The sequence below is a fragment of the Rattus norvegicus genome, chromosome 13 (genome assembly GCF_021556685.1).
Source record: "Rattus norvegicus strain SHRSP/BbbUtx chromosome 13, alternate assembly SHRSP_T2T, whole genome shotgun sequence".
Classification (NCBI taxonomy): domain Eukaryota; kingdom Metazoa; phylum Chordata; class Mammalia; order Rodentia; family Muridae; genus Rattus; species Rattus norvegicus.
Genome location: NC_141546.1, coordinates 108,853,154 through 108,865,955, shown reverse-complemented (window position 1 = coordinate 108,865,955; position 12,802 = coordinate 108,853,154). Strand labels below are relative to the sequence as shown.

Here is a 12,802-nt window from a genome sequence, read left to right as displayed (position 1 = left end):
CCTGGAACTCTAATTAGACCTGGACTTTTAACCACCGGAGTGTAATCGGGTTTGGTCTGGCCATGCACCACGGGTGATGCATTATGAGAGGCTAGAGCATCGGTACTGCTATGTAGTGACTGCTGGGTGCTCAATTTTGGAGCAGGAGAAGGAGCTGGGAAGGCTAAAAGGTCATGATGATGATTGACATCTTTAATGTCAGACAGAGACCCCATCCCTTGCTGGGACAAATTGAACACAGTTCTCTAAGGGGAGCAAGAGCTAGATCAGAACTAAATGAGAAGACTATATTTCTGGTGCTGCCTTCTCATATACTACCTCTCCTAGTTCAACACAGCTTCAGAGAAGACTGTAGTAAATCTATTGTTCACTAAGCAACACTGAGGTTAATCTGTCAAAGACTGGCTATTTCTTATTTCTATTGTCTAACACTTTGCCTTACCTGGCTCAGTTTCTCTAGAACTTCCTTAAATTTTAGAGACATTTCCCCCACAATGAAGTAGAGAGCTAGAGGGAGCTCTGTGAGTGTACCCATGTGTTGCTAGATACCTGGTGGGATTGGCATTTGGAGAGAGAGGTCTCTGGTTAGTTTAGTTATATGGCTCTGAACACATAGCCTGGCCATCTGTGCTTTCAGCTGTCATGCCACTCAGAGTATTACTGGAACTGATAGGATCCCCATTGGACAGGTCCTCTGAAGATGTTAGAGAGGTGACTGTAAGCAAAGGAAACAGAAGTGTGCTCTCTTTTCTGGAGCATGCTAACAAATTGGAAGGACATAAAAAGACTGGACCACTTAGAAGGCAGATGTAACAAGGTGAAAATTAAACCAGAGTTAAAGAAGGTGATGAACTGAATGGAGATCAGAGAGGGTGTGGCAGTGGTCAGAGTAGGATGGTGGTATTCATTAAAGTGGTAGTAACCAGAGAAGGGTGGAGGTGGTAAGTGTGGAGTGATATTGATCAGTTTGGGGTACTAGTCAGAGAGGTGATGGCATGGCAAAGTATTAAGAAAGGAAAATGGCACTTTCTGAGGCAGGGTAGGGGATCCAGTCTTCATCTGTAGAGGCTTGGAGTAGATAGATAGTATTCTTTATATCTTTCACTAAGTACTTCCCTGGCTTCTAGTGGGGGAGGGGGTCTGAGACACTGTGATTTAGCTTACTGAGCACCACCGAACTAAAAGGACACTTTTGCATGGCTAGATAAAGGTGACTTCCAAGAACATTAAATGCTACAATACGTGAGGGGCTGCTTTTAGCCACCATTTCCCACTTAGCCAAAACTTTTGTATAGTGCACCACCTGAACCATCATATCTTGCAACTCCATTCCTAAAGCCTCTAAAGAAGCAGAAGACAGAAACATGGTTGTTTGGTATTTCAGAGATTCTATCTCATTGATCCAGAGGGAATACTTTTAATGCTAAATATTGCTTTTTAAAATTTCTAGAAGAGAGCTGGATGTGCAGAGAGTCAGGAGTGAACTGTGGATTTGGAAGCAAGAAGCATCCATGGAATAAGCTGGTCTTAATAAGGAGTTCGACATGGAGTTTTCTGAACATGGAAACACTAAAGGCCGCAGTGAGCATGAGATATGAGGTATGTTCTGGGGAGAGGAGGATGCAAAAAGGATGCCCCTCATTTAGACTTCTTTTCTTGTTGGTTCCTTAGCAGTGGATAGTTCTAATAATAATCAAAAAAAATGAATAATCCCAGGATTGTTCAAAGAAGAGGAGTCAAGAAGGGGAGTATTCCAAAAGCCTGCATGCTGGGATGAAAGTGTCTAACCCTGCAGAGGTGACCAGGAGCTCTGGATCCTCTATGAGTACGGCTGAAATCCAGTGGGTCCCTTAGCACTGAGTTGCCCATTTTCCTCTCAACAGCAACCCTCCATGAGCCAATGGGGTATCAATACATAGTGAGAACTTCTGACATACTCATGGGTATACCCCACATATTCCAGCTGGTATACAAACATATATCCCTACCACATATTCATGATATACATCCATATACTCTCCTGGCACACATCCACACTGGCTTACCGCACCCACATTCATGTCACACACGCTCAGCACCTACTGGTGTGGTGACTAATTGTTCCACCCTGTCATGAAGGCACACAACTTGAGAAGAAAAGAGCCATCAGGAGCTGTCTCCTTCAGCTTGTCCTGAAGAACTGACCAATTGCACTGACCAAGATTAAACAGAAGAGTTTAAAATGATAAACAGACTTTTAAAGCAGGCTTAGAGTCTTAATGAAAACCACAATGAGTAGAAGAACCACAGGATATATTCCATAAACTCCCATTAATATCAGACTAAAAGATCATTTCCTAGGTACTGCAATTTGGAACCCTGTCAAATTACTTGAGAATAAATAATGCAACCTAGCCCAATGCTTCTGGTCAACAGAACTTCAGAGGATGTGCACTGAGGTTCAGCAAGCAGGTTTGACTTATTCTTGCCCTGAAGAAGTGGGTCATGTGAGTTTGCTCATTAAGTCTCCGTGTATTCTAAATTCTGTATATCTGTTCAGCAGACTATTCCCCTAAGAGGTTGTTGTGAGGATTGCATCAAGTTTTAGATAGCTATGATAATAACACTAATGACATTGTTATGGGTCCTTTAAATTTTATCATCTTCTCTCTCCTCCTCAGCTTTCTGGGATCATAGCAAGCCCCTGGCTTGTACAAATGGGGGTGTGATTGGCTGGAAACAAGGAAGAAAGGAGATGGGACAGAGAAGGAATAGGAGAGCAAGGAGAGAGAAAGAAAATCAGGACAGCAGATCCCACAGAGGTCTCACACAACAGCCCAACCACAGTGTAGATGTATCCTCTAGGCAAAAGGTACTAGAAGGAGAGGCTACTGAGTAGCCAGATAGTCACAGTACAGCGTCCTTAGAACTTCTAAGGATTTTTATTGATATAAAATTCACATATCCCCAAATTTATCCACTTGAGAGAATATGATCCAAAAGTGCTGAGTACATTCATGGTATTGTGAATAAAATAAAGCCACATTTAATTTTAGAATACTTCCCCAAAAGATAGCTCATGTCCATGAATAATCACTTCAATTTCCTATGTCTCTAGCTTCTCCACTCCAGGAAACCCACTGGTTGATTTTCTGTCTGTTTATTCTATGCACTTCCTATTTGTTGAACCATACTACATGTGACTGCTTCTTTGACTTAGCACAATATTTTGGATGAAACTAGAATTTCATCCACATTCTAGTAAATATTAGTGACTTCTTACTTAACTCAAAGCTAAGAAACTACAGGAAAAGAGGCCAACACACACATATGAGTAAGTTTCATTATGCAAGAGACCGGACTGTTCACCCTAGAAACCTCATTGTATCAAGGTTAGTCATTAAATGGACAACTTAGGGATTCTGGAGCTGGGGTCTACCATTTTTACCACAGGGGAAACCAAACCACTGTGAAATGATTTTGTGTTGAGTGTGGAATGTTTATAGCCTATGCATACTTTTCACAAAGAAAGAGCACTGTGAGCTGTAATGTGAGACTGCATGGTGTGGCTTATGATTTAGGTTTAATGTTGAGAGACAAATAAAATTCTCTTGGTATTCTGTCCATATGTCTCTCTCTTAGCTCTTAAAACTGACAATTCCCAGCTCAAATTTTACAGCATAAAGGCTGATTCTCCTCTAATGGTTATCTGTCATTGCTTATGTTTAAAGTAATTTCACGTGCTAAATCTGTAGTTTCAGAATGTAAGGGGCAAAAACCAATAGCCCTTGACCAGGGTTAGAAGGAGGCCTTAGAAACTGGTTGGAAAGGACCAGGAGGATCATAGTTGTTCAATAAAAGTGGTGGTATGAACTTATCCCTTAGAAGCTCTCCTGAGAATAACAGGAATGGGATATCTATTCCATCTAGTTGACAAAGATGTAAGACAGGAAACATTTATAGATTGTATGCATTCTTATTTCTCCATGATGAAGTCTACCAGCACTTCCCCATGACCACTAGATGTTAGTCTAGGGCCACAGGTAAAAAGAAACAGAAAAACATGAAAAACAGAACCAGGGGATTCTACTGACTAATATATATGTCTTAGGCAAACCCAGCTAAAGAGAGTTGAGAATATGCTTCCTGTACGTGTGAGGCCATTTTTCTTTCCTTAACTTTCAATATTGATTTAGTTTGCATTATGGGGAGAGGAGTGGCTAATGGCTAGGCCAAGAGAGTGGCACTAGTCATAGTGGCTTGGAGGCTGTGGCAAGATGACAGTAGAGAACGAGGAAGAACTCAGGGTATGGCCTGTGAGCACATAGTTTGATGAATGCTAGTCACTTCTTATCTGGAGTGTCCAATGGCTAGTACCTTCAGTCATCTTAATGGATTCCATGGAGAGTTTCACAACAAAATTAATTTTTAGAAGCAAATTCCTTTCAAAACGTTAAATAACCAACTATATCAAATGCCCTTTGGGATAGGGTCTTATTTTATGAAATAAAACAATACAATATCACTGATCTAAAAAGGTCAGGCATGATTAACAATGCCCCAGGCATCTCATTACATCCAGTGTGTCATTATGCTGCCATCTCAGAGAAATACCCTCAACCTCCCCCTTCACTGCTAGACTACAGCAACATAGGTCTACTTCCACTGACTAATGGAAGCCCCTGTCTAGTCTCCAGGCTGCTCAGAAGGCTGCTATAAATGCCTAGGGGCTCTGTTATACACCCTAGCTAGAAGAGGCATCAGTCAGATTTCTGTTGCTACAGAGTTGCTCCTTCTTTGGAAATTTAGCTCTAGGTGTGTCTTTGGCAAACAAGTAGGTAATCCCATAAGGAAAATTGGATTCTGGAGAAAGTGGGGGTCCCTACAGTTTCTCCATTAATCTAGACATGCTCCAATTTGCACTGGGAGCATAAATTTACGTGTTGAATTCCAGAAGTCCCAAGTTGTACAATATTAGATAAAATAAAATTAATTTCTGTAATCCCCTGTGATCATATTAAAACCCAATATTCTCAGTTTGGCACATGGAATAGGTTTTCCCACCTGCCTTCTTATTGAAATTGTTTTCTCAAATCCTACTTGAGTCTGGCTATACAGTTGGCAATGTAAGAGGTTGGGGCCCCTGGCCTGTCCAGTCCCCTAGTCATTTAGATATTAAATGGGAAGAATAGAAGTGTAATCAATGTTAGAGAGAAGACCAGAAGACTGTGGTTATCTCAAGGAGTGGACTGGAATAGTTTTGAGTTCTGCCTTCTGCCCAGAAGGCAGAAGACAGGGAAGAGGCAGCAGGTATGTATCCTTCCCATAAGATTAAAGTTTCTGTATAATTTTTAGTCTACTTTCTATTGTTCCTCTTCTGGTGAGGTTGGTAGACAGAACTCAATGAACTCAGATGGTCAGCCACTGTGACAGCAAAAGACATAGAGACTTGAGGCAAGGCACACAAGGATGAGTGACTTCTGGGTAAGATGAGTGGAGACCTGGCTACAGCAAAGAAAAGGAGGTAGTTCAGCCTGATGTCTTGCGGAATCTTTCAGGTCTCAGAAACAAGTTTCACCTCACTAAGGTGAAGACTTTTTTTTTTTTTGAGTCCTTCATGAACTTAGGTGTCCCCTGTGGTTATATACGTGGCATCAGATATAGGATATGCGGAGTTTATGTACTTTGGTGATGTCAGACAGACTTCTGTATATAGTCACTTGGAAATAGTGCCCTGTTGTTTAGGGTATTCTGCCAGGGCTTGTCCATGACAGTGGGACACATTTCATAAGAGCTACCTTTCCTCCCATTTGCTGTCTGATAGGTACCGTGCCCAGGATACTCTTTATACCACCCTGTTAGTCCTCAGTCCACTTCTCAATTGCTTCTATCAGCAATTTCCTTGAGAGACCCTTGGGCCTGGGGATGGCAGAGCCAGAAATCACATAGACCTAATACAAGACTGACTTCTTCTTCGGCTGTCTTCCTCATCTTCCAGTCTCAAGAATGAATTCTGAGAATGAAGCTCATGAGAAGAGAGATGGGCACACCACATCCCGGGCCCAGGGACAGCTGACCTTTCCAATTCAGCACCTTTATAAATCTTCCCTAATGAAGTTGTGTGTGGGGGGGATTAATGAGTAAATGAAGATTAAATCACTCCCTGCAGAAAACTGATGCTGACAGCCGTGTCCAAAAAGGAAGCTTAAAAATCCTGAAGCTGACTAGCACAAAGGGGTTTAAACTCTCTTTTCCAGATGGGAAGACAAAAGTCTTGCCAACACAGGTGATAGAGGCCAAGAGAAGACCAAGGCCTGCTGAGTAACGGACTTTCTAGGAAAACATTCTTGAAGCTGATTTGGAATACAATTTTGTAACACACATATGCATACACACTGTACACACACACACACACACACACACACACACACACACACACACACACACACACACATTAATTCCTGCAGCCAGATCTATCTAGTTCATTCTTGGCTTCTTGAGGACCTGTATGTCATGTTTTCTTCTTAGTACATTTGTTATTTCATGTCCTTGACACTACTGATCATCACCATCTTCTCCTGGCTGCTCCCTAGCTGCACATCTAAGTCTGAGTGACTTGGAGAAAGTAAGGCTGCCTCAGGAAGGAAAGAGGCAAAAAAGCAGAAACAGTAGCTGGTCACATCAGGTCAACTAGGTGTAGAACTAATGTGACAATAGATGTGGAAGGAACACAAATGAATGGAGTGGGTATCCTTAAATCCTAATAGAGAAATTTCAGGGTGCAGGTTGGCAGTAAGTAGAACAAGGCTGCTCAGCGCTTGAGAAATGCTGGAGCACATGTCTTGCTGCTTTTGCCTCACTTTGCATGCTAGGTGAAATGGTCTGTTGGACAGGATCAGGCTTTCCTGTACTTGTTCTACACTCACTGGGTTTAGGAGTCTGGTCATGATGTTGAGAGGACACAGAACAGCTCACCCACTCTGCAGCCTGGTAAGGAATAGGATTCAGGGAGAGAGCACCAAGCTCCTGAGGGATGGAAAGATGAGGGTGGGCTGGGCACTCGTGGAGAGACCCAGATGTAAGAAATCCATATTGAGCAGTAACTCAAAGGTCAGGCTGATTTTTCTTGGCACCCTAGGAGATGAAACAGGAATGTTTTGCTGATGGCAGGCTCTGACAACTGGCAAATGAGCTTCTGTGGTTATCTGTTTTTCTTCCTCAGTCTTGTCGCCTAAGACAGTCTGGAAAAAGATGCAACTGGCAGATGACTTCAGGATAAAAACAGTACAACTTGTTGGGAGCTCGGTGGCAGAGGAGAGGAAGCTAAGAAGTGAACCAGGGAGACAGGCATGGCTAACCTACATGCATTCTATAGGCTGAGTTCCTGCTGTCTCAAAAATTCCATATGGATCAGCCATTTATTTTATTTCTCCATCAATCAAAATAGTGACGATTATTGTTGACCCCACTTTACGGAAGAGAAAACTGATGCTTAGAGAGGCCAGGCCAAGCTTTGGGGAAAAGCAGAACTGCAAAGCCCAGATCTGCATAAAGGGATGACTTGTCTACAAGGACCTCTTTGCCAACCTAGGAAGCCTTCTTACATAACAGCTTTCTTTCTTTGTCCCTTTGGCTCCTAGCCTATACTAAATATTTATTAAGCACCCAATAATTATGAAACTTTGTCATCTCCTAGGGAAAGAGAAGCAGCCCAGCCAGACAAAGTCTCACTGACTATTAACATCACTGAAAGAAGGGACTAAAAGCCAAAGGGAAAACATCTTTATCTTTGTCCCATTAACTGGCATTGCCAGATGACACCTTTGTCATACAGTAAGGGACAAGGATGTCTTAGGAGGTAGTGGACCAGCACTGGTATCTTTCTCTTGATGATGTCACTAAGACCCAAGGCCTGTCTAGGAGTTTGAAGGTGGAGGGAATGGGGGACTTGTACCAGGGATAACCCTAGTGATGATCTTTGTTCTCGGTACATGGTTGTTTTCTCCTACATTCTAAGTTGCTACAGCTGGGAAGCTTGAAGCCTGTTATTTCTGGATTGGGTCTCTTTTCTCTTGGGAATGGTGCTCATTAGAAGGCTGCACACTTATGTGCCATGGTGTTTCTGGGGGATTGATGCTTCCTAACCTTTCCTCAGTGTAAACAATCTCAAGTCTGTGGAAATACTATTCAAATATTTCAAATATTCTGATTTTGCATTCTTTGAAAAGTTTTTTTTAACTTAACTCCCCTGGGTAAACTCTCCCCTTTTATAGGTCAAGTAGAGAATCCCCCCACCCCCTATCCAGGAAGCCTTCTCTGATTCAAGTCTGGGAGCATCCAGAGCTGTTGCGTTTCCAGCCCTGTACACACTTCACTGTCAGCTCTGCTCACTTGTCCCTCTTGTGTGTATGTGACTGTATGAAGACAAGCCTAGTGTTACAAGCATTTGAGCCCCGAGTGGCTGCTGGATGAGCCTCTTGGTAACTGAGTGGCTGAGACACTGGCCTCATCTCTGCCCATGGCTCCTTTTAATCTTCCTTCTACTGTGTCTACCTATTCTAGGCTTCTCAACTTTATACATTGCCTGCAGGGTGGAAGCTGAACCTGATCTGTTTCCTAAGCTGCCTCCAGCTGATGGCAGCTGGTGCTCTTCCTGGTGGCAATTTTAAATCCCAACCTGTTTGCAGAGAGGAGTGGGGAGTGGGATAACAGGTATGGAAAAGGAAGGTTACCTCACTCATAGTGGCAAATGCTCAGGGAATTGAACCATGAACCATCAAGTAGACACCAGGTTCCTAAACTGGGCCTAGAGAAAGAGCAAAGGGCCTGCTAGAAAAATGCAGTAAAGTTTGGATCTCAAAAAGTGAGACCCAAGCCTTGAAAGAGAAGTGTCGACCCCCAACTTCTCTCCTGCAATGGCATAGAAAAAAAAAAAGCTTCACGATTGATACTGCTCCTTGGCTATGGAGGGATAGGTTACTGCCCTCACACTAGTACTCACACCCAGGTCAGCTTCCAAGCACAGTGTACCCAGTGCCCTTTGAAAGAATTCATTTCACAAAGGGGAAACTAAGGTTGCAATTAGCCTTGACTCAGTCTCCCAGATGATTCATAAGGCAGATGCATCATCTTCTGCCATCCTTTACCTACCTTCCCCTGAAATCCTTAACATACCTGAGTTTGACCCTAAACATTTGCATGTAGACAGCCCTAGAGAGAATCATTGCTGGGCATGAGTGTGTAAGCAGACTCGCAGGCAGTGAAGACAAGCTCATATCTTTATGTGAACCTGCACAGCTGGCCACTTCTGGATGAGAGGGTGAGAGCTTCCCACCTCTGAAGGGCCTGCATTAATGTTCTAGGGGGGGAATTTCTGAGCCTATGTCATTTTGAGTGAGAAGCTTATGGGGTGAATTGTCCTGTTCCCATCTCTGGTCTACACAATCCTCTTATGTTCAGCTTGCACACCTACTCTGGAGGAGGCCCAGGACTTCAGACACTACCTCTTCTCTCTTCTCCTCCTCTTCCCTTGCTCATGATGAGTGTGCTTCTCAACACCTCTGAACCATATCTTCTCATCACTGTATCACTGTCCCAGTCATTGGCAGATAGAAATAAGGGTTGTGTTTTTTTTTCTTTTTCTTTTTTTTTTTTTGACAGTTCCTCTGATGTTGCTCTCTTTTGTGTTGATCAAAACAAAACAAATCAGACTTTCAGTGCCTGACAGAAGCCTAATTGGAAATCCAAAGTGTCACTAAATGTTATGGTATAAATCAAATACATTCAATTACCAAAACTGAATACTGAGAGCACTAGTGTCAGTGTCAGAAAGGGCTGTGAGGAGGAGGCTGAGTCCTGGAGTGTCATTCCATCTCTGCCCCGCCATTATCTCTAAGGCCTTCCTGAGCCTTAGGGCTCCAGCTGGAACCAGCAGTTGAGTTAATCCTGGCATACCTCACTCACTCTTGGGTAGTACTGGAGAGGCTGGGTGAGACTTAGCTGCAACACTTCTTGTATTCTGTACCTGCCTCCTTTCAAGGGTTTCCTCTGTTGAGGACAGGGTAAACACATGCACAAGGTGTCATGAGATCACTCTGGGATCTCTGGATGGCATTGGTGGTAGTGGGAAGAGCAGGGAGGCAAAGACTTTGCCATTGCCCAAACTTGCACCTCACTCATAGCTCTACCCCTAAGAACCCTACAAATACCTTGTTTAGGTCACTAAGCCTCGAGGGGCCTTAGATTCCTTTTTGGTCTAAAATGGGTAATTGTCTTTTGGTTTGACTTAAGGAGGAGAGAGCATTCTTGTCAGGATTCTGATCTACTATACAATACACAGGACAGTGGCACCAACCCCTTGGGCAGAATTTTCTTTGTCTGTCTGTCTGTCTGTCTGTCTATCCTTCCCTCCCTCCCTCCCTCCCTCCCTCCCTCCCTCCCTCCCTTCCTTCCTTCCTTCCTTCCTTTCTTTCTTTTTTTCTTTCTGTCCTTCCTTCCTTCCTTTCTTTTTCTATCTTTTGACGAGGAACATTTCTTCTATTGTCCCTTAAATGAGTGTGGGTTCTGAAACAGCACTGGCATTCTTTAATTGGGTTTTTAAACAGAGTACCTCGGGAGGGCCAGGCTAGGAGGGCCAGGCTAGGAGGGCCTGGGTTTCCTGGAGCCTGGAGCCCTTGATAGAGAAATTGCAGGATGGGAGCAGGCACAGCAGGGGGCACTGTTTTCAGAGCTAGAAATGGAGCTGTGACTGAGGAGGCCTGGTGCAGAGGCTCAATCCTGCTGTTTGCCAGCTTTGCTGCTGTGGGCAAATTAGCAAGCCAGACTTAATTTCAGTTTTCTTATCTACAGAAAAGGATGGGAAGATAATACTCATTAGCTGAGGTCATGTTTGTAAACTAAAAGAAGAAAAACATTGGAGTGAATATTAGATTTCAACACATCTTAAATAAGGCAAAGCTGAGAGGCCAGGCAACCAGTAGAGTTTATACTATAGGTGTGGTTATAAGTTGAGTCTTGCTCTGTAAGACCTGGCCTGGTGATAGACATGGGACACAACCATAAAACCATAATTACAATGCTAACATGTATTAAGCAGGCATGGCCTGCCAGATACTTCTCTGAGTGCTTTTAAGGCATAAATTCATTGAATTAATTCACTGAACACTTAAGCACAGACCACAAGTATGCCCATTTACAGATGAGGTTACTGAAGCAGAGAGGTGAAGCAGCTTGCCCAAGGCCTCATTTCAGTTAGTCCTGGAGCTGAACTTAATGGTAACTGCTCATAGTAGGTGACTGTCAGCCTTTTTAAAGGTTCACTCTTTGTTTTCAAAGCCACTTTGGAGATCTAGGCCCCCTTTTCTCTGAAACAAAAGGCTTCTCTAGATAATCTCTGAGGCTGACTAGCTCTGGATCCCTGCATCAAGGCAAAGAGGAGATCCTTTTTGGAGACTTTAAACCTGAAGGGATTCATGAGAGCACTTCCTGGAGGGTTCAAGTTGCCTCAGTCACTGAGCACTCTACCCATATTCTTTCTCTGACCTATATTCTACTCTTTACTGGCAAAATTTGATGGCCCTCCCCAAGCACGACTCCTGTTTTTTATCTCTACCCAAATCCCACACTTAATAGTGCTGTTGTAGTGAAAAGAGCAGGAAGAAATCATAAGGAGACTATCTCCAGGGCAGACCTATTTATAAGATATTTGCCGGACCATTCCTTAGAAAGACAGCCTTGTCCAAATCTGCATATGCAAATGACTTACCAGTGGACAAAGCTATGCATTATACATGGTAGACACTTAATGGTCTGCTGAATGAAAGAGGCTATATATGCAAATGATATGCAAATCTCTCCCAGTTTAATTTGACTCTTGGGAACATCTTCAGTGACTCTCTGGGGCCTAGGTTGTTTTAAATTTTTTAAATTAAAACTTTGTACACACAACCACTGCTTCCTTTTGGCTGTGCTGAGTGCAGCCACAGTCGAATGCTGGGCTGAGCCATATTAGCCAGCATTAGCCCTGGTTCTCCTGATGACACAGTTATAGTCAGGGCAAGGGAGTCTCTCTCTGAGCATCTGGAATTCAGATCCAGTAATTTCCCTCACCCTATCCTTGGAGCATCACTATGGGCAGTCAGGGTGTCAGTCACCAGCAGTTGCTAGAAAGAGAAATCAAACGCCCTGCCGAAGTTCAGAGGAGACTCCCCAGACCCCTGCTCATTTGGAGCAATGAGGGTTTTTGGCACTAGTCTATCCAGACTGAACATTTCGTTTAATCACTTCTTTCCAAACCAAAGGATTTTAAAATAAGATGCTGGAATTCTCTCTAATTCTCTCTAAAATACAGCAATCCAAGTGTCTGATTAATAGCGAAGGTTAGCAGTTCTTTTCCCTCAGGTGAAAACATTTATTTTTAAAAATGCTCCAAGAGAATATTAATGGCCAGCAATGATCTGGGTCAGTCTCTGGGCTCCTTGATGCTGGCGATGAGGGAACTTAAAACCTGAGGGGCGGGCGCGGGGTGGGGGAGGGGCAGGCCAGGGCTGGCTCCTTGCACTGTGCTCCTGGAGGCAGGATTCTGCCCTTTCTTTGGGAAAGACACTGATCTGAGTGAGACTCAGCTCCTGGCTCCTGGGGCCACATGGGGTTCCATGTCCTTAACCAGAAACACATGTGCACCAGAGGCTTGGATTGAAAGTGACACATTCTGACCCTGGGTGCAGCAGCAACTCTCTTATCCTCACTTTCCTAATCCTCAAACTCCATAATTCATCAAGTCCCTGAGGCTCAACTCTCTGCCCACCTCCAACTCCGCCTTCAT

General features: G+C 43.6%; 2 protein-coding genes across 5 annotated transcripts in view; one reads left to right on the top strand and one right to left on the bottom strand.

Moving 5' to 3' along the window:
- Plxna2 (plexin A2) overlaps positions 1-12,802 on the bottom strand; it is a 196,799-nt gene that overhangs the window by 83,573 nt on the left and 100,424 nt on the right. The gene's annotated exons all lie outside the window — the stretch shown is intronic.
- The window catches only part of LOC134481549 (uncharacterized), an 87,527-nt gene that overhangs the window by 40,633 nt on the left and 34,092 nt on the right, over positions 1-12,802 (top strand). For all 3 annotated transcript variants that reach the window (XR_015635827.1, XM_087581916.1, XM_087581917.1), the window contains one exon: positions 1,451-1,599. Coding sequence is in view for 2 of the 3 variants with exons in the window: in XM_087581916.1 (XP_087438042.1) it covers positions 1,451-1,599 (149 nt within the window). In the remaining variant the exon portion in view is untranslated. The remainder of the gene's footprint in view (positions 1-1,450; positions 1,600-12,802) is intronic.